At 40.9% G+C, this 27,355-nt stretch overlaps 1 protein-coding gene and 1 long non-coding RNA gene across 11 annotated transcripts; one reads left to right on the forward strand and one right to left on the reverse strand.

Moving 5' to 3' along the window:
• On the reverse strand, nucleotides 1-25,635 carry SUV39H2 (suppressor of variegation 3-9 homolog 2). Of its 10 annotated transcripts, none has more exons than XM_033209578.1 (6): nucleotides 25,478-25,634; nucleotides 22,779-22,924; nucleotides 7,331-8,002; nucleotides 4,849-4,995; nucleotides 3,283-3,412; nucleotides 1-1,898 (listed from the first exon to the last, which is right to left on the reverse strand). In XM_033209578.1, exons 1-6 carry the CDS (start codon nucleotides 25,506-25,508, stop codon nucleotides 1,792-1,794), a joined length of 1,233 nt encoding a protein of 410 aa, XP_033065469.1. In that variant the 5' UTR covers nucleotides 25,509-25,634; the 3' UTR covers nucleotides 1-1,791. The 10 variants fall into 10 exon arrangements, with proteins under 10 accessions (XP_033065469.1, XP_033065474.1, XP_033065467.1 ...); XM_033209583.1 differs by having other exon boundaries at nucleotides 25,437-25,531; XM_033209576.1 differs by lacking the exon at nucleotides 25,478-25,634 and adding an exon at nucleotides 24,906-25,291.
• On the forward strand, nucleotides 5,284-13,045 carry LOC117082674. The gene is made up of 2 exons (XR_004436728.1): nucleotides 5,284-5,338; nucleotides 10,376-13,045. It is a non-coding gene; the product is annotated as an uncharacterized LOC117082674 (long non-coding RNA).
• Nucleotides 25,636-27,355: the final 1,720 nt, after the last annotated feature.

A 27,355-nucleotide genomic window follows, 5' to 3' on the forward strand; every position in this document is an offset into this window, starting at 1 on the left:
GAGACGGAGTCTCACTGTGTCACCCAGGCTGAAGTGCAGTGGTGTGATCTTGGCTTACTGCAACCTCTGCCTCCTGGGTTCAAGTGATTCTCCTGCCTCAGCCTCCTGAGTAGTTGGGACTACAGGCGTGTGCCACCACGCCCGGCTAATTTTTGTATTTTCAGTAGAGACAGGGTTTCACCATGATGGCCAGGTTGGTCTTGAACTCCTGACCTCAGGTGATCCTCCTACCTCAGCTTCCCAAAGTGCTGGGATCACAGGTGTGAGCCACCACGCACGGTTGGGCCCCCATTCTGCAATTTTCGTTAACAGATTCTGAGGGTCCAAACATGTAAACAATTTATCCTATATATTATGAAAGAGTGAACTTGTCATAGCAATATAATGAATAAAGTCTAGCTTCTCCCAAGAAAGAGCTAAAGATTAAGAAGTGCTGCATTCCTGAAGTTGGTTCAATTTTACCCAAGCTTATTTTAGGTAATTAAAGCCTGGAGCAATGAGCTTAGGTAAAATTAGGAATACTGAAAGCTAGATTTGCTGCATTTATCATTTTCAACAACACGATGAGAAATCTCAGAATCAGACATGAAAACATAGTTTTTCCTGATTGAGATTTGATACTATGCTGGAACCCTCCCACCCCCTTACAAACTAATATATTCTATTTTAGTCTTCGTAGGTTGACTAATAAAAAGGTCTAATAATTCAGGCACACACTTTGGCCAAGTTTAGCTTTATCACATCTAAAAAAAATTCATGTATAAAACAAATATCAGTTCAAAAATATAGATTACTTTTTAAGAAGAACCTGCTGGAAATATAAAAATAATTAAATCTGGTGGAAAGGAACTGTTACACCTGCCTGAAATTGAGAGGCTGTAATGTTAATGTACATTACAGTATCATTAGGTACAGGTGCTCTCCAGGCAGCTTGTTTTACTGTTTAGACTGTTTAGACCAGAGGTACTCGACACAAATTTCCAATTCATGTTACTAAGAGGCGCCCTTAAAGTGCTCCATTCCCCTTGCTTGGTACTCCAAAAAACCATCCTGGTCCCATTATCCTGTCCTTTCAAAGAAGCATAATGGCCAGCCATTCTGGACTTCTAGAGAGAGCTCTTCAGAGATTTTTCTTCTAGAAGATTAAGATGTCTTTTAAGAATTACAGGTTCAGACATACACTCATCGCAACAGTCTAGATTGCTTCAAAATATGAAATGAAGCTGAAATTAATTTTTACATTTAATTTTATACCTTAAATTTCTATATCGAGATGCCAATGTTTTAATGAAAAAGTAGAAAACAGTATAAAATTCAGTATCACCTATTTGTCTCAAATACAAGTACAGTGAATATTAAACAGGAATAACAACAGAGTAGCAAAAACAGAACTGGTAGATTTGCCCAAATTAACTGTTTCTCCGAATTTGAGGTGTATGGCAAGCTGAATGTTTCATCTCTCAGCAATTGTTAATTACATTATCAGCTTAACACTTTCAAACACTACGGGAGGCATTTCTCTGTTCACATAGACTTAAGTACATATATACTAAGCTGTAAATAGTCTCCCTTCCATTAGTTTGGTCTCTAAGCACTATAGATATGTAGACTTCAAATCAATCTATGAGACCCAGTGACCCTCTCTTCAGAGGCATTTGGCAAATGTCTTGAAACATGAATTGTAAATTAACATAGGTACAATCTTGATAATAGGAGTCCCAAATATGTATTTTTAAAAATGTTAACATTGGGGAAAAAATTATAATCATCAGCTCTATTTCCTGAAAAAGTTCAGTTGAGGTAACCTCTGCAAGTCACAGCTCCACATTTACATACTGTTCTGACCCTCTTTTTGGCTGGGCTGTGGTCAATAGAATCTGAAGATATATCTCCAGAACCTGAAGACACAGAAAAAGAAATACAGGAGAGAGTTAAGACAATTTAGAATAAATTTCAAATTTTCTATTATATTAGCTTTATTATCAGTGTTAGAGGGTACTTACATGGTCAAGACCCTTAGAGTAAGTTAACTCCCAAGGAAATGTAGTTAGTTCCCTTTGAAATATTTACAAATAAATGTTAATATTCAGATTCAAATCATAATGAATTGTCTTGAAAGGATGGTGCGGGTTAATAATAGGTAAAGTTTGTTATTAGCCCATGTTTGTGAGAAAGGATTTCTGAAATGATGAAACTTACTGGGAATATCTAATACACATTTCACACAGTATGTAAGAGGTTAAGCAATGACAATATGTAAAGGCTGTCATTCTTAAAGGAAAGAAAACATTTATATTGTCACAATAAAGCAAATAGAATTAAATGTTCTTTTTAAAAGCCAGGTTCGAGTAGGAGTAGAAGAAATCTGTATGTGATTTAAATCATATTTTGAATCTTTTGAATATACATCTCTTAGTAAAAATTCAAAACTGTAGGCTTATATATATATATTTTTTTCCAGACAGAGTCTCTGTTGTCCAGGCTGGAGTACAGTGGTGCTATTCACATCTCAACTGTAGCTTCAACCTCCCTGTCTTAAGCCATCCTCCCACCTCAGCACAGAATCGAGGATAGGTGGCTCGAATTCATAGGAATAGGGAGGTTAAGAGGAGTGTTTTGGTAATAAAGCATGTTGTGAATAATTCTGGTGAATGGATGGGATATAGTGTTCCTAGGAAAATTGTAGTTGTTAGGGCATTTATTATAATAATGTTTATGTATTCGGCTATGAAGAAAAGGGCGAATGGGCCTGCAGCATACTCAATATTAAAGCCTGAGACTAGTTCTGATTCTCCTTCTGTGAGATCACCTCAGCCTCCCGAGTAGCTGGGACTACAGGCACATGCCACCACACCCGGCTAGTTTTTTCATATTTTGTAGAGACAGGGTTTCGCCATGTTACCCAGGCTGGTCTTGAATTCCTGGGCTCAAGCCTAATGCGGTGGGATTATAGGCAGGAGCCACCATGCTTAGCCCACAATTAAAAAAAAAAAAATACAAGTAGTACAGTATTAAGGAAAGATTCTACAATAAATAAATCAGTTTCCAAAATGGAAGTTCTGAGAAAACACGACGTAGAACCATTCCTCAGCTGAAGGTCAGGCAGACCTGGGTTGTAGTATTAGCTGTCGGATTAGCTTTGGACCTTGGGATGACAAACTTAGTGCTTCAACTTTTCATCTTTAGTATTAGTTTGGTTCGGATATCTAAGGCCTCTTCCTAGTCGGATTTGATTCTGCACATTGAAACTGACACCAATTAAACTGTACTTGAAAAGCATACCTTTCATTTGATAATCAAAAGTCAGTTCTTCTCCAGCATTGATCGTCCTCGTGGAAAACAATGCTATTCGGGGAAGACGAGTATCGAGGTTATCAATGAAAACATTGAACACCTGAAGATTTGGGTCACACTAAAAAGGAACATTAGAACCCATTTAAGTAAAAACGGTGTGAACAAGCCCTTCTACATGCCATATAAAATGTTTACTTTCCAAGAGCTTTAAGTTCCACTGGAAATTAAGTTGCTTATTGCTTAGAGGTCTTTGAGGCATGCACATTTAAAAAGATTGTTTTCCCTTATAAAAATTTCAGACAAGTATAAAATAGAGAAAATAAGAAATCCCTATGTATCCACTATGCAGCTTCAACAATTAGTAACATGCTTGCCAATCTTAGTCATCTAGTCCCAAGTGTCTTTTTTTCCTGGAGAATTTCAATGCAAATCCCAGATTACATTATTATTTCACCTGTAACTATTTCAGTAAGGCATATACTTTAAAGAACTAGAATAACTGTTTAAAAAATCAAATCTGCACTACAGAAATCAAATGTTACACTGTATGGAGTTTCACTGCTTAAACTTTTGATCCAAACTCTTCAATGTTTTGAGAATACGACAGTAACTTATGGAATATGCAAGAAAAAAGATGTAGTGAGTCATACTAAGAAATCAAAACTGTGTAATGGTCTTTGGATAGAATATCTCTATTTTGAGACTATCTCGAATTTATCATTAAGAAAAAAATTCTTCAATGTTAATCAACAGACAAGGGACCAGAAGATCTCTGCTAATCATACACTAATTTCTTACTATGAAATCCATCAAAAGTTTAACATGGTCTACTTCCTTTATATGTTCAGCTATATAACTTTGTGAGACACACTATCCTTATTATCTACAAAATGAAGATAATGTTAACCTAACAAGCCTAATGTTATCCACTTAGTACTTAGTAGGTAATCCAAAATTATTAACTTCCCTAATTTTTGGAAATAGTTTTTATAGAGTCCAGAATTCTGCAGTTAAGTTCCGGCTGTATTCTAAGTGTTTTCAGACATTAAAAGGTAAGGAAAAATACTAATTTATAATTTAGAAAAATAGCCCTACATAAATACTCTACAAATCTTTAAATTTTATAAAAAGTTAACATGTTTACATTTTAAGAAAATACATTTACCTTAGTTTGTACATCCTAAAATTTAGTTGTGTTAACTTCCATTAAGACACAGTTCTGTGTAATTCTTGGACACTTTACCTCTTAATTGCTCTGCTCATTGTAATATGAAAATAATACCTATCCTACACAAAGTTACTAGAAAGTTTAAATGAACATATGTAAAGACTCTTGCAAAATACATGCTAGTAATACTCAGTAGGCACCTCAATGTTTAATTTTCCTAATACAGCAATAATACCATAACTTAACAGAAGTTGCCCTCATTATAAAATACGTATTTTGGAAATGTTAAAAGCATATGTAGTTTAAAGAGAATTATTTTTTAGCTATGGAAACTAGTACTAGGTTGAATTGTTAGTCGCGTCTAAAGTTTACGTATGTCTTCTTACGCTGTGATTCACAAAATGAGACACATTGCCGTATCGAGCCGCATCCACTGTGAATTCATCAGATTCATAGTCCAGATCAAAGAGATATGTGATTCCCTTGTTGTCATAGAACTGTCCCCGTCTTTCAGCTTCTTCACTTGTGATTACCTAAACAGAAAAAACTATAGTATATTACGTAGCTACTGAACCAAAGAAGCATTCATCTACATGTCTACTAATATGCAAATACCTACAAATATTTAAAAAGTAAGAAATTCGAGTGTCATCAAAGCAAACATTCACACTAAGAGTCAGATGGAAAGAGGTGGGAAAATGAGAGGAAGAAAAATGATAATGCAAAAGATTGATGACTTTTTTTTTTTTTTTAAAACAGGGTCTCACTTTGTCACTCAGGCTACAATGCAGTGGTGCCATCATGACTCCCTGCATCCTTGAACTCCTGGGATCAAGTGATCTTCCTGCCTCAGCCTCCTGAATAGCTGGATCACAGGTACATACCACCATGCCCAACTAATGATTTAGTTTTTGTAGAGATGTGGGGTCTCACTATGTTGCCTACACTGGTCTGGAACTCCTGGGCTTAAGTAAGCCTCCAGCCTTGACCTCCCAAAGTGCTGGGATTAACTGTATCCAGTTGATTTATGACTTTTTAAACAGGATTCGAGCAGTAAGTTGAAACACTGTATTACTTTCATTATAATCAGGATGTTCAAAAAGCTATACAACCATAGCTCTCTACAGGACAAAATTGAATGTTCAAGAGTAAATCTGCAAGTATATGCTCTAAATTATGATCCAGACACATTTTTCCTGTAACTTATCTATATGCAGTTACAAATGGAAAATGTTAAAAATACAGGGGAGAAGCTATGTTAACTTTGGAATGGAAGGTTTCGTTTTTGTAGAATACGTTATTTTCATGCAATTCTGTAAGTCTAAGATTGTCATCCACCGTTCAGCTCTTAAGAACACAGTTTTATGACACGCTCAGCTTAAGAAACTGAAAGTGTCTAAAGTGCTTTATGTTACTAACCAAATTTGGCTGCTGCACTCATTAAGAATGCAACTTAAAAAATTTTGGTTAACCAAAAGAATAATTTGATTATGTAAGATCTTGTATACTGAATAATTTATAATAACCTACCACTGTCTAAAAGTATAAGAATCAAAACACTGTAATCCCAGCACTTTGGGAGGCCGAGACGGGCGGATCACGAGGTCAGGAGATCGAGACCATCCTGGCTAACACGGTGAAACCCCGTCTCTACTAAAAAAATACAAAAAATTAGCCGGGCGAGATGGCGGGCGCCTGTAGTCCCAGCTACTCGGGAGGCTGAGGCGAGAGAATGGCGTAAACCCGGGAGGCGGAGCTTGCAGTGAGCTGAGATCCGGCCACTGCACTCCAGCCTGGGCGACAGAGCGAGACTCCGTCTCAAAAAAAAAAAAAAAAAAAAAAAGAATCAAAACAGACACCTAATTTAGTTTCAGAATTCTAGATGAATACAGATAATTATAGGTGACCCAATTCCAACTAAAAAATCCAGAGTTGATAACTCCAGATATGTAGCCATGCTCGTGTCGTTCTAGTCACAGCTCAACCTACCCTTCAGTTTGAAGCAGTGTGGTGCCATGGTGAAGACGACTGATTTTGGAGCTCTGAATCTTGGTTCTTATTACTATGTGACCTGTGTGACCTCGGGCAAGGTGCTCAATTTCTCTATAATAATGGACATAACAATACTACCTCTCAAAAAAAAAAAAAAAAAGAAAAAACAAAAAAGAAATAGTACTACCTCACCGTGTTTTGGAGAGGATTAGTGAATTAATACATCAGGTGCTTAGAACAGTATGTGACACATGGCAAATACTTTTTACATTCATATATATATACACATAGATATATGATTTGTATAAAAATAAATTTGCTAGTATTTGTATGGTAGTTTTGAGAATGGTCTTCACAGTTCAAAAGTAAGTTACAGATGCACAGAGCCTAATTTTCTTACGCATGCAACAAATGCTTGTGTATATTTTACAATACTTACAAATATAGTATCTTTCATCTTGATCCAAAATAGAGTTCTGCCAACTACATTTAACCATATTTGGTCAAATAGATGAAGTAAATTAAAACTTTCAAGTTTCAAAGCAGCATGTGTTACATCTGAGTTTCTTCTTAGGACTTTTGGATAAAAACATTTGTCATATTTTAAATTTTACAAACGCTATGTTTGACTACTAGGAATGTGTATTTGTTGAAAGATGACTATATCGATTTAACATATTGTTTTGTTCACATAAAAGTTTTTTATTTCTAAACATGCCAGTGAACTCTTCTCCTAAATCAGAAAATGAATTTCTACATATCTGCAAATGAAAATTTCAAAATGTACCAAGTATCTGTTACAGAGATAAAAAGGTAATTTTCCAAAAGTATAAACCTTACATGCCCATCATTTACTACGTGGCAAATTATACATACCTCTCCAACATATTCCATGACAAAACTCATTCTTTTAATCTTCACAAGGGTTTTTACACCCCAGCCACGTCCATTGCTAGTTCGAAAAATGCAAAGCGAATACTGTGTGCCTTTTTGTACAATCCTATTGGGACAATCAGGTCCACATTGACACCTTGAGTTGCATTCATAGATGGGAGTGCCAGGTGGGATTTTAATTTGTTGGTTTTTATTATAAGCCAAAAGAACTCCAGCTTCAGCAGGACAACATTTTTGAAAGAAGCAATCTGTGCACGAACAACCAAAGGTAGCTTCATTGACTAAGCTGATTCCAGGAGCTGGTTTGTATTCGTTAATGTAATAGAAGTCTGAAGGTGGGCCCTCTAAATCAACAGTATTTTCAACAAATATCATTCCTTTATGATTCTTCCTTCTGTTGAGTTCATCTTGCCATCTCTGCAGAGCTATCCTTTGTTTAGCCTTCTTCACAATGTACTCAGCGATGGCAGGTTTCAAAGTTTTGTTATTGTTTTTCGGAGTTATTGCTTTGCCTTTCTTTACCTGAGATAAATAATTATGCTTGTCATTAGAGAATTGCTGAAGCAGTAACGGGCACTTCAGATTTTGCAAAGGTTCCCAAGTATTTGTAGAATCTGGCCATCCTTTCCATTTTACAAGATAATATTCCATATCCTTAAAATACAAAAGAAAATAAAATGCAAATCAGATGGCTATTTCCCAGTTTTACCGAAAATAATTAAAAATCTTAAAGAGTAAGGTATCCATTACCATTTTTATTACTAACAGTTCAGAACATGTAGTCACAGGTTCCTAACACATGAAGTATAAATCATACAAATAAAAATATTTTTCCTTATATTACATAAAATATGGAATTTAGATGTGGCATAACATGTTTGATAAGAGGCTATAGAGTTTTACCTGGAAAAAGATGAAGGTACTGAAACTTATGACTATGTTACTAAATGGTGATTTAGGTTAAACCCAGATGTATTTATTTTGATCATGGAAATAGATGGTCCCAAAGCTAACTCTTTATGACCTAGGTTAGTGGCTTACTTGGCCAGCAATAGATTCAGGCATTCTTAATGTCCATAACTTAATATCATACACCAGACACGAGGGAACTCATTTCTCAACATCATGGGCACACGTTCTCTAGATGTTCTAGAGATGAACTGTCCAATACAGTGATAACTAGCCACATGTAGCTACTGAAAACTTGAAATGTGGCCAATACGAATTGAGATATGCTTAAAATATAATACACACTAAGGCTGGGCACGGTGGCTCATGCCTATAATCCTAGCACTTTGGGAGGCCAAGGTGGATGATCGCTTGAGCCCAGGAGTTCGAGACCAGCCTGGGCAACATGGGAAAACCCCATCTTTACTAAAAACACAAAAATTAGCTGAGTGTGGTGGTGCGTGCCTGTTATCCCAGTACTAGGAAGGCTGAGGCACGAGAATCGCTTGAACCTGCGAGGCAGAGGTTGTAGTGAGCCGAGATTGCACCACTGCACTCCAGCCTGGGCAACAGAGTGTGAGATTCAGTCTCAAACAAACAAACAAAACACAAAGCAAAAAAAAACCACACTGAATTTTAAAGACTTAGTATTATACAAAAAAAAAAAAAAAAAAAGAACATTAAGTATCTCAACTTAAAAAAAAATCTTGATTACAGGTTGAAATATTTTGGATATATTGGATCAAATATATTCTTGAAAGCAATTTTAGCTGTTTCTTTTCACTTTGTTCAATGTGGTTAGTAGATGCTGAATGGCGTCTGCAGCTTGCATTACATTTCTATTGGACAGCTCTCTTCTAGAGAATGCTGATTTAGACTCACCCATGACTGGATTAGGTAGCAGGCACTTAAGCCACCTAATAGCAATTATTCTAATTTATCCCTCAGACTGTTGTTGGCCACGATGCCTTTTTGGCAACAAGGCACCACGGTATCTTGTCTTTTCACTCCTGTGACTATGTTTTCGTCCCTTAAAGGAAGGAAATGTCATGTTTAAGTTTCTTTTTAAAAAGGCAGTTAAGGCTTGACGCAGTGGCTCATGCCTGTAATCCCAGCACTTTGGGAGGCCGAGGCGGGTGAATCACTTGAGGCCAGGAGTTCGAGACCAGCCTGGCCAACATGGCAAAACCCTCTCTACTAAAAATACAAAAAATTAGCCGGGTGTGGTGGCAGGCACCTGAATCCCAGCTACTTGGGAGGCTGAGGCAGGAGAATCGCTTGAACCCAGGAGTAGGAGGTTGCAGTGAGCCAAGACTGTGAGTGAGCCACTGCACTCCAGCCTGGGCAGAGCGAGACTCCATGTTAAAAAAAAAAAAAAAAAAAAAGTAAAAAATAAAAGATAAAAAACATACTTAAGTGTGTCTAATAAATTTTGAAGTGGTCTCAGTAATTTTTTTTTTTCTTCTGGAATAATATATAGCCACATGCCCAAGGGGTAACATTAGATCATAAAATGTCTTCTGAAATAAAAAGGGGATTAAACTGCATTGGACAGTTACACTATCATTTTAAGCCATAGATACTGAAAAATCTTGTTGAGATAACTGCTTTTCCCTGAGAATTTTAAGAAAGTTTTTATATAAAGTACAGATGTCCATGACAGTTGTTTTAACAGTTATAATGCATTAATCGAAAGGTCTAAGCCATGTGATATCTGCCATGTTGCTGAGGCACAAATTGGGCTAGGTACACCATGAGGCAGCTGTGCAGGAACCAGGTGCCCATCCAGGAGTGTGCTTATTTTATCCCCACTATCTGCATCTTAATGTTTTGTTTCATTATATTCTATTCAACAAGCAGTAATCCTTGTGAATTAAAAGAACTTTGCTTTCTTTTGAAAATTGGTCAAAAGTTTTTTTCTCTTAAAAAATGTGATTAAATAGTGTGCAGATATGTACAAAAACTGCATTCTGTGGAAATACATATTATGGTTCCAGGAAAAAAAAAAGCTTCGATGTACATTTTAGTATTTGTCAAATTGAGCCCCATTAAGGTCTAAGGATTTCTTCCTCCTTTCAGGTGACCGCTACAATTCAGGACTGCTGTTGGCGGGTATCTGTTCACACTGTAGTAGATACGAGATCCAACTGGCAGCATCTAACTTTTCTACTCCCCTTAATTCTAAACATTTTAAATTTTTCAGATGCTAGAATAAAGCAATGCAACCCTAGTCCTCTTTTTCTTTTTTTGGCTACAGTTTTTCCTACCATAGCCCGGGTTATGCCAAATGTTCCCAGCAAACAATGAAAGAAACAGAAATGGTGGCTTTAAGTCAATGGTTAAATCATCTAGGAACATTAAAAACACTGGCCACTGACGTTATTTCCAAAATACTTAATTGTATTTAATCTTACATGAATCACTTGCATTTTAAATGAACAAGTTTTGCATGCTAATCACATTGGTACCTACTTGAATTTATGAACAGGAAATATGCTTATAAAACATGAATACTTATAGCAGACTAGTATAGAAATATTAGTAAGATTCTGTGTCAACTTGGTAGACATATTTTATAAGCATATTTTATTAAGATATTTCCACTTTGAAAAATAATTTTACACAGAAAACCACTTTCAGAAACAAATTCAATAAGCTAAAATGCCAAATAAAGGCCAAAAAGTTCATAAGCTTATATATCAATATCTTATTCTGACATGTAATCAACTCTTGATTACCTATAGAAATGGAATCCCAGTGGCAAAATGATCCATAAATCACTCCTATGTAATTTGGAATACATCAATATGAATTTTTTCTTAATCACATTACCCAGCCAAGGCAGGTGAATCACGAGGTCAGGAGTTCGAGAACAGCCTGGCCAACATGGAGAAACCCTACTTCTACTAAAAATACAAAAAATTAGCTGGGCATGGTGGCGGGCAGGCGCCTGTAATCCCAGCTACTTGGGAGGCTGAGGCAGGAGAATTGCTTGAACCTGGGAGGCGGAGGTTGCAGTGAGCCAAGATCACACCACTGCACTCCAGCCCAGCCCGAGTGACAGTGCGAGATCCCGTCTCCAAAACAAATAAAAGACATTTCCCCCAACTATCTTTGGTGTCAGTTAGCCATTCCAATATTTTAGTATCTATAATAAGTATATGAAAGTTTTGTCACTAGGGGGTATGGGGAAATATATTACTAGCCTTTAGGAGTAAAATCTCACAGGGAAAAGGCAGCAATAACGTGAAATAAGTAGCAACGTAAGACATTATCACCAGAATATAGAGGGAAATCAATACAGCTCAGACAGTAAGAAAAGGGAAGACAGAAAGCAGTACACACTACACTCTGAAGGAGTGAGAGCAGTGACTGAGTAGGGAACATGGCAGGGAAGATGAAAAACATGGGCAAAAGCTGGAAGCTAAGATTTGCATGAAGTATCCAAAAAATAGTGAAGAGATGGATCTGTCTAGCTTTAAGGTTCGGAATGTTGAAACAAGCTAAAACTTGTAATGGTAAGGCAAGAGCAAATTTTAGACAACCATAACACTTACTTGGCTGAGACACTTGAACTTTACTGTAGGCCAGTGGTTCTTATAGTTCTCAGAAACCATGGTGCCTCTGAGGGAGCTTCATGAAGTACATTTAACTCCATCTTGTTAGTTAGGAACAATTTTACAAATCTATTAATTGCCAAACCCATGGACTCTTCAACCCCCTCTCATTTGACCTCTCTAAGGCAACAGCCACCACCTAATCATTTCTCAGATTTCCTTCTTGCTCCTCTGTATTTTCCTTGCTGAGACTGCTTCCCCTGCCCATCACTTACACAATGGAGACACTCAGGACCCTGTCTGGCACCCCTTTTCAAATGAACATGTTTATCCCTTTGGAGAATCAGAGGAAAGCAATGGACCTTTCTCTAACAAAAACCACATATAAAATATTTTGGGTAATTTCAGGATATTTAGATTCCAGGTTTAGAGAATTCCTACTATAAACGATCTCTTTGGACAACCTTATCACCCCATGGTTTTAACTATTAATTATATGCTGATGACTCGCCAAGTTTTATCTGCAGCCCAATATAACCAATAGCCTACCGGATGCTTCTTAAAGCAACCTAACCACACAGAACTCACCACTGTCCTTCCACATCAGATTATTTCTGTATTCCTCATCATAGCGAATCTTACCTGTCCACCTACTCACACAAGCCAGAAACCAGGTTATCTCAATGCCGCCTTCTCCTCAATCCAATCATCACCAAGTTTCTTTAGAGATGGACTTCTTCCTGTCGATCTCTATTTCTATAGCGTTAGTCACTCCAGGCCCTCAATTCTTGCCTGCATTCTTACATTAATCTTCCAACTGGTTTCCCTATTCCAGACTTACAGCTTCAAACACTCTATCCTTCTTTACTATAGAGATTTTTTATAAAAATAAAAAAATCCACAGAAGCAGCTATTGTTGTTTTTGCTTAAAAACTGTTAATGGTTTCCACCCTGCCTAGGGAATAAAGTTCAAAGTTCCTCTTTTCAGAAAGCAAGTCACTCTGGAACTGTTTCCTGATGCCTCTCTGGCTCCGTCTTCCATGATGGCCCCATTCACACAACACACACTAGCCACAATGAACAACATGCCAGGCCTTTTGATGCCTCTGCTGCTTTGTTCACAAACTTCTCCCTAATTAGGAGGGCCTTTCCCATTGGCCCAATGAATGCTTGTCTCATCTTTTAAAACAGCGTAAATATCACCTCTTCTATGAAGTCTTTCCTGTCCCTCATACCCAAGAACTGATCACCACCAACTCCTTTTTGTTCCAATTTCCAATTTAAACTCTAAGGTATTTGCGGGAAGGGATGGAATCTTATTCTTTATAGCCCCCAAATGAGCACAACTGCCCACCGTATTTTAGGCTGTGACTAAATGTTTCTGAATGTATAACAAAAAAATATGAGTACCAAAGGGTATGCAATATACAAATCACAACACTAACTGTATAAATTCTTAAAGGAAATACAAGCTGATAAACTTGGAGGTAGCAATTCATGGTTTCTCAATATTTGTCACCTGCTGTCTATAGCCAACAAGTGGCAGCAAACACCAAAACTTTAAAAAAAACATATGGGAAGACAAAGAACAAAAAAATGTGTCTTTCTACTAGCTAATTTTTTCTACCAATTTTGAAATCATCATCATATTCAGTATCAGTGTTAAAATAACCTGAATCTGTCTGGGCACAGTGGTTCACTTTGGGAGGCTGAGGCAGGAGGACTGCTTGAGCCCAGGAGTTGGAGACCAGCCTGGACAATATAGTGAGACCTTGTCTCTATAAATTAGCAGCATGTGGTGGCACATTGCCTGTGGTTTTAGCTGCTCAGGAGGCCGAGATGGGAGGATCACTTGAGCCTGGGATGTCAAGGCTGCAGTGAGCCAAGAACAGCCACTACTCCATTCCAGCTTGGACAACAGAGTGAGACTCTGTCTCTAAATAAATAACTGGAATTTGATTATGAAAACACACGGTTCCACGGGAGCATAGTCTGAGAACTATCATAGTCATGGAAAATCACTGAATTTTCATGCCAGTAAGAGTAGGAATTGTGATAGCCGGGTTAGAGACACAGAATTGAAAAAAGTGAGCCACATGACATTGTTAAAGTATTTTCTTAGAGCTCTGTTTTCCTGATCTCTCAAATACAGGTTGTAGTATAACGATTTCTTTCTTTTTTTTTTTTTTTTGAGACGGAGTCTGGCTCTGTCGCCCAGGCTGGAGTGCAGTGGCCGGATCTCAGCTCATTGCAAGCTCCGCCTCCCGGGTTTACGCCATTCTCCTGCCTCAGCCTCCCAAGTAGCTGGGACTACAAGCGCCCGCCACCTCGCCCGGCTAGTTTTTTGTATTTTTTAGTAGAGACGGGGTTTCACCATGTTAGCCAGGATGGTCTCAATCTCCTGACCTTGTGATCCGCCCATCTCGGCCTCCCAAAGTGCTGGGATTACAGGCTTGAGCCACCGCGCCCGGCCAACGATTTCTATGTTATTCTAGTTCTTTACCACTCTAGGTTCAATCAGTGTTTTAGGAATATCAACCTACTGTCAGATGTGGACTCGTATTATTTTCTGCCATGCCGCATAGGGGTGGTTCTCGAAACACAAAAGTACCTGTATACTTTAAGAAACCAAAGCTATAGGCAATATTTATTGCTTAGCTTACTAAGCTATGTGCATGTCCATCAATGTGTACAGAGGATCTTGTTCTTCACTGAACTATCTTACATACTCGTAGTTTTGTCAGAAATTATTCTGTGTGAAGGGGTGACGTAGCAACAATAATGCTGTAGAAAAATCGCCTTGCATTGAGACTAAATACTACTATAATTAACACCCTTTAAGTTCAACTTGACCCTTGACATGAATTTATAATAGTAACAACCCTTTTGCCTCCCCCCACAGAATTCTTTACATTTCTCAAGTTGGCTATTTCAGACCTCCTCCACTTTGTTCAACCTCCCATCCCTACATCCTGTGTTATTTTCAGTGATGTATGACCTCTGTTCCTAATGCAAAGGGAAAATGGAAACCACCAGGCATTAACTGCCTTAACTTCCAGCCTTCCATGGCCATGGAGCTAGAGAGAAGGTGGATGCAGACATGAAAAGAGAGACGCACTTCCTTGGTCAATTCTTGTGGTCTCTTCAGTATCTCTCTGCTGGTTCTCACTAGCATTTAAACAGGCTCCATTTTTAAAAAGCAAAATAAAACTAAACCTCCTCTGAGATATAAATGCTTGTATATGTAGGGAATTTCTAAAAGACGTATTAAGTTACTAAGAGTGAGAGACTGAAACTAGGTCATGGCGTAGATGTCAGTATCTGAACTTTTATAACATTCACTTTTAAAACTACATGCATAATATCTCCTCAAAATTAAAAAAAAAAAGTACTATCACAATGGTCTTTTCAAAAAAACTTGAAAAAAATTATAAACACCCTTATACCCATGTAGCCCTCTCGTTTTCTTGAAAGCTACAATTCATGGAAGAATTGTCCATACTACTTAACTCTACTTTCTTACCTCCAGTTAATTTTTTTTTTTTTTTTTTTTTGAGATGGAGTTTCACTCTTGTAGCCAGGCTGGAGTGCAATGGCGCGATCCCAGCTCACTGCAACCTCCACCTCCCAGATTAAAGTGATTCTCCTGCCTCAGCCTTGCGAGTAGCTGAGATTACAGACATGCACCACCACGCCCAGCTAATTTTGTAATTTTAGTACAGACAGGGTTTCTCCATCTTGGTCAGGCTGAATCAAACTCTAGACCTCAGGTGATCCACCTGCCTCAGCCTCCCAAAGTGCTGGGATTACAGGCGTGAGCCACCGCATCCGGTCTGGTTCATTCTTTAATTCATTCCTTTGGCTCTTCTCAGAGGTGCTCTAAGGGAATGAGTGACCCTCCATTACTAAATCCAGTGGATTCTTTCCAGTTCTTTGACCCACTGTTTAATACTCTCCTGCTGACATCATCTTTTCCTCTGGTTCCCATGATTTACTCTTCCCATTTTCTTTTTTTTTTTTGAGACCGAGTCTTGCTCTGTCACCAGGTTGGAGTGCAGTGGTACGAACTCGGCTCACTGCAACCTCCACCTCCTGGGTTCAAGTGATTCTCGTGCCTCAGCTTCCCGAGCAGCTGGGATTACAGGCAAGCACCACCACACCAAGCTAATTTTTATATTTTTAGTAGAGAGAGGGTTTCACCATGTTGGCCAGGATGGTCTCAATCTCCTGACCTCATGATCCGCCTGCCTCGGCCTCCCAAAGTGCTGGGAATTCAGGCGTGAGCCACTGTGCCCGGCCAACTCTTCCCATTTTCTGACTACCTCTCTTGCCAGTGTGTCTCAGTCTCTGACAGTCCTTCCTACAAGTGTCCCCACCTACTCCTCACAGCTCATCCTCAGTCCTTGTTCTCTGTTCATATTTGCTTTGCTTGGGCCACTGCAATCGCCTCTTGCCACCCTCAACCCATTCAGGGCACAACAGCCAGAGTCATGTTTTCAACACATATATCTCAGCACACCGCTCCCCTTTTTAAAACTACTAAATGGTTCTCTACGCCCTTAAGAGGAAGTCCAAAATCCTGTCCTCAGCCTAGGAGGAGCAGCACTCTCTGGGGCCTGCCCACACGGCCAGCCTCATCGCGCTCCCTCCTACTTGCTCTGTTCCACTCACATCCTCTATTCCTTGAAGGCCCTCTTTCTACTCCTTGAAGTCAGGCTGTCTTCTGCCTCGAAATCCCTCCCACGTATCCCTTTCTTCCTTTAGTACTAAGTTGAAACATCAGTTCCTCAGGGATACCTGGCCAGTCTCTCCAGGATAACTGAGATCCTTCTGTCATATCAACACTTACCTCAACTACAATAAGTACTTTGTCCAACTGTATTTAAGGTATTTCTACCCTCACTGAACAATAAACTCCAAAGTATCAGGGACCATACCCTCATATCACTCATTCCTCAGATTCCCAATTCCTAGTGCAGGACATGGTAGATGGCCAGTAAATACTGGCTGAGTTCATGAATAGGAAACTGTATCCACTCCCAAGGCTTTCCTCTCTATCTTTTTGCCAATTACTTTAGGATCTATGTTTCTAGTTAGATCTCACTATTGATTTGAGCCCCACTTCCAGTTGGTTTAAGTTCCACTTAAAATGTCCTCAAGAAAGTATATTTTGAAAGTACTCAAGAAAGTTGAGTACATTTTAAGTAGAACTTAAACCCACCAGAAATGTGTCCCCAAGCCCAATCTAGTTCCTACTCCTGTATTCCTGGGGAACAGTAACATTGCCTACACCACTGCCCAAGTCAGAAACCTGTATTTTCCCTAGACCTGGCACCCTCACTGCCATACCCCCACCCAACCCTGTGACCACAAGCCACAGACATACATTTTACATCCTTATTTTTTTAAAAAGAACAGAAGAACCGCGCACCTACTTTTCCTTGACATCATTAATACTTTAGTCCAAGCACCACTGTTTCTGGCCTGGTTACTATGAAAGCCATTCAGAACATGCAGCCGTGCACGTGTTATCCCCTTCCCTATCAATCCCCTTTCTTTTTTGCAGACAGAAAATTCTCTCAATTACAAACCTGATGTGTCACTGCCTTTAGAACCTGCCAACTAACTCCCCATTGCCTTAGGATGGCTGAAAAATCCTTCACCCACCTCTCATTCTTTCCCACGTCCATCTACTATCACCTCATTCTCCAGACAGAAGCCACAGTCAATTACAATGCTCACCTTTGGACAGGCTCCAATTGGACATCACTTCTGGGAAGCTTTCTGTGACCTATCCAAGGTGCACCTCCCACAGATCTTGTAATGATGTGTGCCACAGCACTTTTTATACATCTACACTGCAACGGGCTATTTGTCAAACTTTCTCACTAGGCTGTGAGTTCTTTATAGTGAGGGAGTTTCTTATCAATCTTTCGATTCCCAGTGCCTAAAACAGTGCCTGGCACACAGAAGAAACTCAAATATTTGTTGAGTAAGTCTACGAGAAAAACAAACAGGAGACACGAGTCAACAGAATACTGCTATCATCTAAGCATGAAGCCAGGAAGGCCTAGTCTAATAGTGAATGTACGCCCTAGAAACATGACTGAAGCAAAAGACAATTCAATTCAATGACCACGGACCAAACACCCATTCTGTACCGGGACTACAATGAGACAGTCCTGGCCCTCAAATGGTGGATGATTTAGCAGGGAAGATCTGATACAAACAAGACCATAAAGTGTTACAAGTTCTAGAATAATGGCAAGAAATGGTGCTTTGTAAATCCTGAACATAAATCAACTAATTTTGCTGGAGGTGAGGAACGGCAGGTGGTTCTACAGTCGGTGGTGACCTTTGCACTGAACTGTGCAGGCTATGTAGGATTTTGCGAAGCAGGGAAGAGAAATGGTAGTATTCTGAAGAGGGAATTAGATGAGGAAAGGGGACACAAAAGTGCATGATATGTTCAAGGCATTAGAATGCAAGCTGTGTCTGTTTTTGAGCTATGTTTCCAATGCTTAGAACAGTACCTAGCTCATAACAGATGCTCAGTACATCTTAGCTAAATGAAATAATCTATAAATATTCCCATTTCAGAAAATAGGATAGATGACAGGAGATGAGGCTGGAAAGGTGGCAGGTGGCCAGATGACAAAAACCCTTGGTCCTATGCTAACGTGTCTCCGATGAGACTGGTAAACAGGGAACCATGAAAAGGTCTAAAGCAGTGTCTTTCATGAGCTAAGTGGAGGTGGCCACACAAGAAAAGGACAAGGTCGTAAGATCCTTCACCTACTCTGAATTTGTAAAAGAAAAAGAGAAAGAGAAGAAAAAACGCAGAGGTATGCTGAACTAATGCTGGCTTAGAGATTCAATATCTATGCCAGGCAGAAGAAACGGGGGATGTATGTGGGGTACTGAGGACATAAGCGAGCAAAGGAAAGTCACTTATTCCGAAGCAAGAAAAGGGATGAACTGATGAGAAAGACTAAGGAGAAACTAAATAGCAAAAATGATCTGAAACTGAACTACAAAACTCAGGATTCTGTACAAGAATCTTGGTAGCTCTCTTAATGTAAGCACAGACCCGTAAGTAACTATTACTAATTCTCTCTGTGAAAGTACAGCAGGAATGAACAGGAAAGGACAAAGAGACAGAGATAACATAATATGATAACCCATTAGATTTAGAGGGTAAAAAGAAATGAAGAATTAAAGATATATGCAATCACTAGGTTAGGTAAGTGGGAGAATTGTTTCCGTTAACCAAGATAGGGAACACTAGTGCAAAACGCAGGTATGAAGGAGGAAAACAGGTGCAGTTTTGAATATGAACTTGGATACCAGTTCGAAATGAAGCCCAGAAAGGGTTCAAGGCCTCAGAAAGATTGAATGATGAGCCAAACACATACAAGTAGAAACCACTGGGAAAGAGGCTGCCTACAGAGCAACTACAAGGTGAGAAGAGGGCCAAGAACAGAGCCTTGAAGACTATCAATGTTTCAGAGGGAGGGATAAGAGATAGTAAAGAAGGTTCATAAAGAACAGTAAGAAGAACAGGTGGAAAAGAAGTATGAATAGAGGTAACAATAATCACAGTAAGCGCTCATATAGTATAATTACTATGCCGGCCTTTGTTCCACGCATTCTATCTATATTAACTCATTTAATGCTAGTAACACCCTGTGAGAATGGTACAATAACGATCCTTGTTTCAAAGATGAAGAAAATGAAAGAAAGGCTAAGTAACTTGCTGAAGATCACACAACTTGTAAAAGAGGCAAATTTTAAACCTAGACAATCTCTCCAAAGATGAGAGTTTCAAAGAGGAAAAGGTAGCCAACAGTGTTAAATGGGGAAAAGTTGGATAAGATGCAAGGTCTTCAAATCTGACATCTAAAAGGTTACTGAGGGGCAAAAATCAGAATAAGGTGGGTTAAAAAGCTAATGGGAAGTGGACAGACACCTCATAGAATGGGAGAAAAGTTTTGCAAATCACATACTAATAAGAGATTTGTATCCAGACTATATGAAGAATGATTACAAGAATAAACAGACAATCCACTTTTTAAAATGCACAAAGGATCTGAACAGACATTTCTCCAAAGATATACAAATGGCCAATAAGCACAAGAGAAGATGCTCAGTATCATTAGTCAGAGAAATACAAATCAAAATCACAATGAGATACCACTTCAAACCCACTAGGACAACTATCATGAAAAAGTCAGATAACATCATGTATTCGCCAGGATGTGAAGAACTGAAACTCTCATACACTGCTGGTGGAAACGTAAAATGCAGTGCTTTGGAAAAGAGTCTGGCAGTTCCTCAAACAGTTAAACACAGAGTCACCATATGACCCAGCAATTCTACTCCTTGGTATATACCCAAGAACCATGAAAACTTATGTCCACACAGAACCCTGTAGACGAATGTTCATAACAGCATTATTTATAATGGTCCCAAAATGGAAACAACTCAGATTCAACTTCATTCACGAAGTGATGAATAAATTACATGTGCTATATCCATACAATGAAATATTATTTGGCAATAAGACGGAATGAAGTACTGATATATTTTACAACATGGATGAACCTTGAAAACATGCTGAGTGAAAGGGGCCAATCACAAAGGACCACACATGGTACGATTCCTTTTATATGAAATGTCCAAATACGCAAATGGACAGACAGATGTAGTGGTTGCCTAGGGCTGGAGGTAGAAGGGTAATTGAGGAAATCTGGGGTAAGGGGTGGTAGCTAAGGGGTTTAGTGTTTCTTTTTGGGATAATGAAAAGTGTTCTAAAACTGACTCCTAAAGTATACTAGAAAATTTGTGGTTTTTTTTTTTTTTGAGACTGAGTCTCGCTCTGTTGCCCACGCTGGAGTGCAGTGGCACGATCTCAACTCACTGCAACCTCCACCTCTGGAGTTCAAGCAATTCTCCTGCCTCAGCCTCCTGAGTAGCTGGGATTACAGGGGCCCGCCACCATACCTGGCTAATTTTTGTATTTTTGGTAGAGACAGGGTTTTACTATGTTGGCCAGGCTGGTTTCGAACTCCTGACCTCGAGTGATCTAACTGCCTTGGCCTCCCAAAGTGCTAGGATTACAGGCATGAATCACTGTGCCCGGTTTAAAAAATTTGAATTGTACACTTTAAATAGGTGAGTTGTATAACAACATGTGAATTATATCTCAACAAAGCTGTTAAAAAAGTCAATGGGACATGCAGTAGTAGAAAAAGACATAAAACACTTGCATGAGTGGAGAGGCAAGGCCAAAGAAGATTCTTTGAAGGTTAGGGAAGATCTGAATATGTTTACTGACTGAGATATATCAGTAAAAAAAGAGAGCTGATATAAACAAGACACCAGAGAAGGAAATAAAATCCGGCAGGGTGCAGTGGCTCACACCTGTAATACCAGCACTTTGGAAGGCCAAGGCGGGCAAATCATGAGGTCAGGAGTTTGAGACCAGCCTGGTCAACATGATGAAACCCCATCTCTACTAAAAAGTACAAAAATTAGCCGGCCAAGGTGGCAAGTACCTGTGGTCCCAGCTACTCAGGAGGCTGAGACAGGAGAATTGCTGGAACCCAGGAGGTGGAGGTTGCAGTGAGCCGAGATCACGCCACTGCACTCCAGCTTGGGCGACAAGAGCGAGACTCCAGGTCTTTAAACAAAACAAACAAAAAAAAGTCCTAGAGGGGGTAGATAGGAAGAAAAAAGAAAAATGGTGACACCTCTGGAAGTAAGAATAAGTGAACAGCTGGTGGTGAAGCTAAGTTGAGAGTTTACACATGAAGGATCCTATTTTTCATTGAGGTAGGAGGTCTTCAGCAGAAAATGAGAAATGGGTAGAGTAAGAAACCCAGAAAAGTAACACAAGCTGGAAAACCTGCTGACAAGAATGGGAAAAGCAAGCAAGATTAAAAGCTCGTCAGGTAGAACTGAGCAGTGTGAGAACAGAAATGTTATAATGGGGCTGATATGCATGATTGTATAATATTCTCAGCTGGATTGGTCAGTCCATAGCTTGTAAACTGAGATGGCAGATGACTGGGGCTGTTTCAGGGGCTGAAGGATGCTGAGAGTGCCGGTGAAATGCACGAGCATAAGATCCCACTGAGCGGGGAAGGCAGTGATACTAAAGGAACTTGAAAGAATGGGATTTAGTGACCGATGCAATATAGAAGATGGAGGAGGAAAACAAAGACTTAAACAGGATTCCCGATTCACTTATCAATAGAATTGGTAGATTAATGACCAAAACAGTTCTTGGAAAGAGAGGTAGGCTATAGACAGATGAATTACTCAAAAATATAAACTTAGGTCAAAATATCTTTAGAGAACAACTCTGCCATTTTTTAAGAGCAATAAAGGAAGGCTTAGAGAAGTGAAATGAGTTTGCTTAAGTTCTAAGGCACTAAACAAAAGCTGGAAATGACTTTGCAATCAAGGCCATTCTGTTATAACCTAGAACCTGACTAAATCTGGAGTTTGATAGGATGGCAGGAAATGCAAATGGTGATGTTCTTGAGATTCGATAACACTAAAATTGGTTTGAAACGGTAGGTTCATTTCAGGTGATAGTGGGGAAATATGATCCAGGAACAAAACGAAAGACAACTGGAGATCAAGCATTTGCTCTGGTAACCCACACAGAGATAATCAAGAGTTGGATGTAGAGTGATACGAGCACTAAAATATTCTAATGCAAGAACATTGTAAGCTTCAAAATCCTCTTAATGCTATTTGGCAACACAGATGATAGGACACATAAATTTATTATGGCTTAGAATTTTTTAAACATTAAGAAGAGCTTTTCTTACTTTTAAGGTTCTTTTTTTGTTACAGAAATATGAAATACTGAAGTCTGATTAGGTCTCTTGTAAGGAGCTAGATATTTGCCTTACCTTTACTACCTTGTAGTCACACAAGTATTCCACCTCATAATTGTTTAGATTCCTTTTGGTGATTCCAATCGATTTACATGTGAGCTTTTCTTTTCTACATAATTCCTGAAGAGTATCAAGTGAAACTAGGCAAGGCACACACCAAGCTACAATAAGAAAATAGAATTCTTTACTAATGAAATAGCTATTCAATTAAAATAAAAAAGAGAAAAAACCTCTATTCCCCACCTTTCAACTGGCAATTTTAGACTAAAAATTCCTATGACAAGAAACCAATTATGTGTCTTCAAGAAAAAGTTAAACATTAAGGAACTATTTCGTTAAATTGGTGTTCTTGGATTTTCTCATGGATTTCTACTCCACTATGTTTAACTGACATCAGTTGATTTCTATTAAGTCACTTGAAAATGTTTCATGTCTGTAAGCTTTTTTAAGATTATATGCAGATGCAGGTCAACAGAGGTAGTGTTTCTTACTTTCACTGTATTCTACATAGACTATAATCACTATTTTAATAAAATGTAAATCTCTAGGACACTTATTCTTAAAAACATCTAAAATATACTTTAAAACAACATTATAATTCGTTAACACATAACTTTCATTATTTTTAACTGGACAAAACGAACTGAAATCTAATTAAAATATATTTCTACGTTACAAACTCATATGTTAGTTTCCTCTTTGAAATGTTGCATGAAGCTTTAATTCCACTTATTATTTTACCCATACTGCAATATATTATCACCAAGGTGAATAAACTCGAGTTATTAAAAAACTGGAGAGTATATCGATATTTTGTAATACTTATTGACTGTACTGTTTTTAAAGCCAAACTTTTAAAACGGTGTTCAATTTACATAAGCCACGTACTAAACTCAAAGAAAATTAGGCATACTTATCAGCCCTCCAGAAGCCAGAAACTAATTGTGTTCCAGAAAATTTCACCCTCAAATTTCTGTAAGTAGCATGTTACCACACTGAATTTAAAGTGTAAATTAACAAACACGTTTAGGAAAATGGAACAAACTTGGTGTTAGGGCTAGTGTCATGGTAAGCACTAGACAGGATCAAAAGTCCTCTGCCCTACCCATCGCTCAGCCACCGAGCTATGTGACTTTAGTGAGGTCTCAATCTGTCTGGCTGTCACATTCACTGGAAAAAAACGGAGAAAACTGGTGTTACCAAACAAAATCTATCAGTAAACTCAAGCTTTACTTGGTAGCTCTCCAAGGTAGTTGCGATCACCTTTTGTGTTTTGAGGTAATTTCAGGAAAGGGAGGACACTTGTTAGCGGCAGTAACTTTTCCTGCACCTTTCCTCATCCTCCCCACCTCACACAGAGACTTGTCAGAAACCCTTAAGCATAATTTCCACCATCTCACTGGCTGCAAACGGCTCCATCCTAAAGCAGTCAAGAGAAAGGTATTTTCCTCCAGAAAACGTGGGGGAAGAGGCCGACTGCTTTGGAGTGGTCGTTTGGGGGCAGGACAGTGATGGGAGAGAAATGACCCCGTAAGTCCCTTCCATCTAAAAAAACTAGAGAACGTTTTGTGTTAAGTTGACCTCATTAAGGGGATCACGTATAAAGGAGGTTCCTCTTGAGTATCTACCCAAGGTGTGTTTGTGTGCTTTTCCTAAACATTTTTATCTAGTTGAGGATTCAAAACACAACCCGCAAAGGAAATGCTCTTTGAGAATTAAAAAAAAAAAGTGAACATGAAAAACTGCAAACACGTGGTTAAAAAAAAAAAAACCGATAATCTCTCAACAGTCTCCAGTAATGTAGAAAAATATTTCACTGACAAAATTAAATAGTTCATGACCACCACAAACACCTTCCGCTAGCTTAGTTCACAGTAACCCCTGACATTCTCCAAGGAAGAAAAACTCGGGGATAATGAGGTCATAACCAAGCGGAGAGGAGGCGAGCTTGAAAACACCTTTACATTCCAGAACGCACGGAAAAGTTCCAGGCTCTCAAAGCGTGCGCGATACCAACACCCCCCGACGCCCACACCCACGCGCGCTCGGTGCCCAATTCCCCAGCGTCCACAGAAATAACGCCAAGCTCCCGGTGGGTGGAAGAGTTACCGTAAGCCAGAGGCTGCAACCTCAAATACCCACTTTCTGGGCGATTCTCCAACGAGGCACTCAACCTCCTAGCGTGTCCGCCTTGTGGGGGGGGTTCCTCGGTTATCCCCTGAGCACACAGGCGCCCCGATTTCCTCTCCCCCTCTGATATTAAGGTCATGTTCACGCCGGCGGGCGTCGCTTCCCGCCTCCCACTTCAAAGGCCCGGGCGCACGCCGCGCTCGAACCACCACAAAGGAGCCAGTCGCAGCCGGGCCCCCGGGACCTCCAGCCGGGGACCGCCGGGGAGCGGCCCAGACCCCCGAAGCCACCACGGGAGACGCCGAGGGGGCCGGGCCAAGCGGGCGGAGAGGCCACGCTCCGCAGCCGAAGCGCCCAGGGCTCGCGCGGTGCCCACCTCCGCGGCGGGAGCCGGCCGGGCAGGGAGGCGGGTCAGCGGCCTGGGGGAGGGTAGGCACCCGCAGCGTATGTCCCGGAGTCGGGGGCGCGGCGGCCGGGGAACCGCCACGTCGCCGTCTGGCTGGCCCGCGGGACGGCCCCGCCGCCCGGGCCTTGGGAGCTTGCCTGGGAACGGGGAGGGCGAGGGGGCCGCGCTCCAGCCTCACCTCCTCGCGCCTCGGCCCCGACCGCCGCCATCTTGTGGAGCTTTCATTCAAACTGGCGCGGTCTGACGGGATAGCTCAGCTGGCCCGACGCCCCGCCCCTGGCCGGCCCGCGCGGGACTTGGGGGCCGGGGCTTGCGGGGGGGCGGGATGGAACCCGCACGGCGTCCTGACGTCACTGGCGGCCGAACCCCCGCCGCGGCGGTCAGCGCGCCTGCGCCCCAAGGCTAGGCCGGGCCCCAAAGGCGAGGAGCGGGGCGGAGCGAGCGTGCGTGCTCTGAGATCCTCTGCGATGTCCGGCGCCCATTCCCTGCGCCAGCCCGTTTGGCGCACTCACTCGGGAGGACATCGGCCAGGGACGCTGCCTTTCGGGTCCGGTTCCGCAGCCACCGCAGCCCTCGGGCCATGGTTAGGCTCCCCCCGACCCCACTTCCCTGGAGCACCGGGCCTCGGAAGCGGCTGCACATGGGCTTGGCTGGAGAGGTTCCGCTGGCTTGGTGCAGTGGCCGGGATTCCGACTGGTGGGTGTGCGGTATGGCCTGTGCTGCCCAGCTCCCAGCTGATCCTAATGTGCGGCACAGCTGAAACCGCCGGTCTCCATCAGTGCTTCTCACACTTAATCGTCGTGGGGGGGAGGTGCGGACTTGGAAAAGAGACGGGGTCTCACTTTGTCACCAAGCAGAAGTGCAGTGGCGCGATTACCGCTCACTGCAGTCTCGACCTCCTGGGCTCAACTTTAATGTAAATTGGGACTGGGTAAGTCTGTAAGGAGACCCGAGACCCCCTCCCGTGTTGCTGACAAGCTCCTGAGCTCGGCCTGCTGACGGGTAGGGGCCGGGAGGAAGAGGACATGTTGGTAAGGAGGCTGCAGGGCGACTCCAGGGGCCTCCCACCTGGTCTCCACCCCTCTCCCCCCAGCCATTCTTGACGCGGCATCCATATGACTGTTTTAAACAACCTAAAGCAGAAATCTTAGAGCAAATAACGAAAACTGGCAGAAAGCCATTTGATGTCTACTAAGGACTTAAACGCAGACCATTAAAGGACTGGTTTGATTCCATTATGAAATACTGTCTAGCCGTCTTAAAAAGATGTTCATGAAGCTTTTAGTGTTAAGCAAAAACAAAACAAATCCCCCTGAAATATATATATATATATATTTTTTTTTTTTGAGGCGGAGTCTTGCTCTGTCGCCCGGACTGGAGTGCAGTGGCCGGATCTCAGCTCACTGCAAGCTCCGCCTCCCGGGTTCACGCCATTCTCCTGCCTCAGCCTCCCGAGTAGCTGGGACCACAGGCGCCCGCCACCTCGCCCGGCTAGTTTTTGTATTTTTAATAGGGACGGGGGTTTCACCGTGTTAGCCACGATGGTCTCGATCTCCTGACCTCGTGATCCGCCCGTCTCGGCCTCCCAAAGTGCTGGGATTACAGGCTTGAGCCACCGCGCCCGGCCTGAAATATAGTTTTAACTATGAAAAAATGTATAGGAAAATAACGAAATAGAGCCTTTTCGAAGTGATTTTAACTTCTCGTTTTTACATATTTAATCATTTTCTACGATGAGCATCTCACTACCTTGATATAAGGAATAAAAGGCCCCTATCCAACCCTATCACCTGAAGAGCATCCAGGCCCTTTAAGGCGTAGTCTATCTAGGATTATGCCTTCAGGCCCCTTCAGGCCCTTTAAGATACAGCCTCCCGTCCTAACCGACCCCAAGCACTCATTGCCTTTCCTGTATGTTTTCAGAGCCCACCAAGGAGCGGCCTTCGCTACTCACTGGTCATTCTTGAATCCCTTTTTGGCTCCTTTTCCTCAGTCCAGCCTGGTTTCCTCAGGGAAGGGACTGTAGCCCAGGGACTGCATTTCTCTTCCGCCCTCT

This window comes from Trachypithecus francoisi, unplaced genomic scaffold (assembly GCF_009764315.1).
Source record: "Trachypithecus francoisi isolate TF-2019V2 unplaced genomic scaffold, Tfra_2.0 Lachesis_group9, whole genome shotgun sequence".
NCBI lineage: Eukaryota > Metazoa > Chordata > Mammalia > Primates > Cercopithecidae > Trachypithecus > Trachypithecus francoisi.

Bases quoted from the DNA above. Each gene is read 5' to 3' on its own strand.
- SUV39H2 (XM_033209575.1), bottom strand. From the start codon at position 25,032: ATGACCTTAATATCAGAGGGGGAGAGGAAATCGGGGCGCCTGTGTGCT. The intron at 22,925-24,905 runs GTGGGTATTTGA...TTCTTATTGTAG, and splicing joins GTTGGAGAATCGCCCAGAAA to CTTGGTGTGTGCCTTGCCTA. The intron at 3,413-4,848 runs GTAAGAAGACAT...GTTCCTTTTTAG, and splicing joins CTCATTTTGTGAATCACAGC to TGTGACCCAAATCTTCAGGT.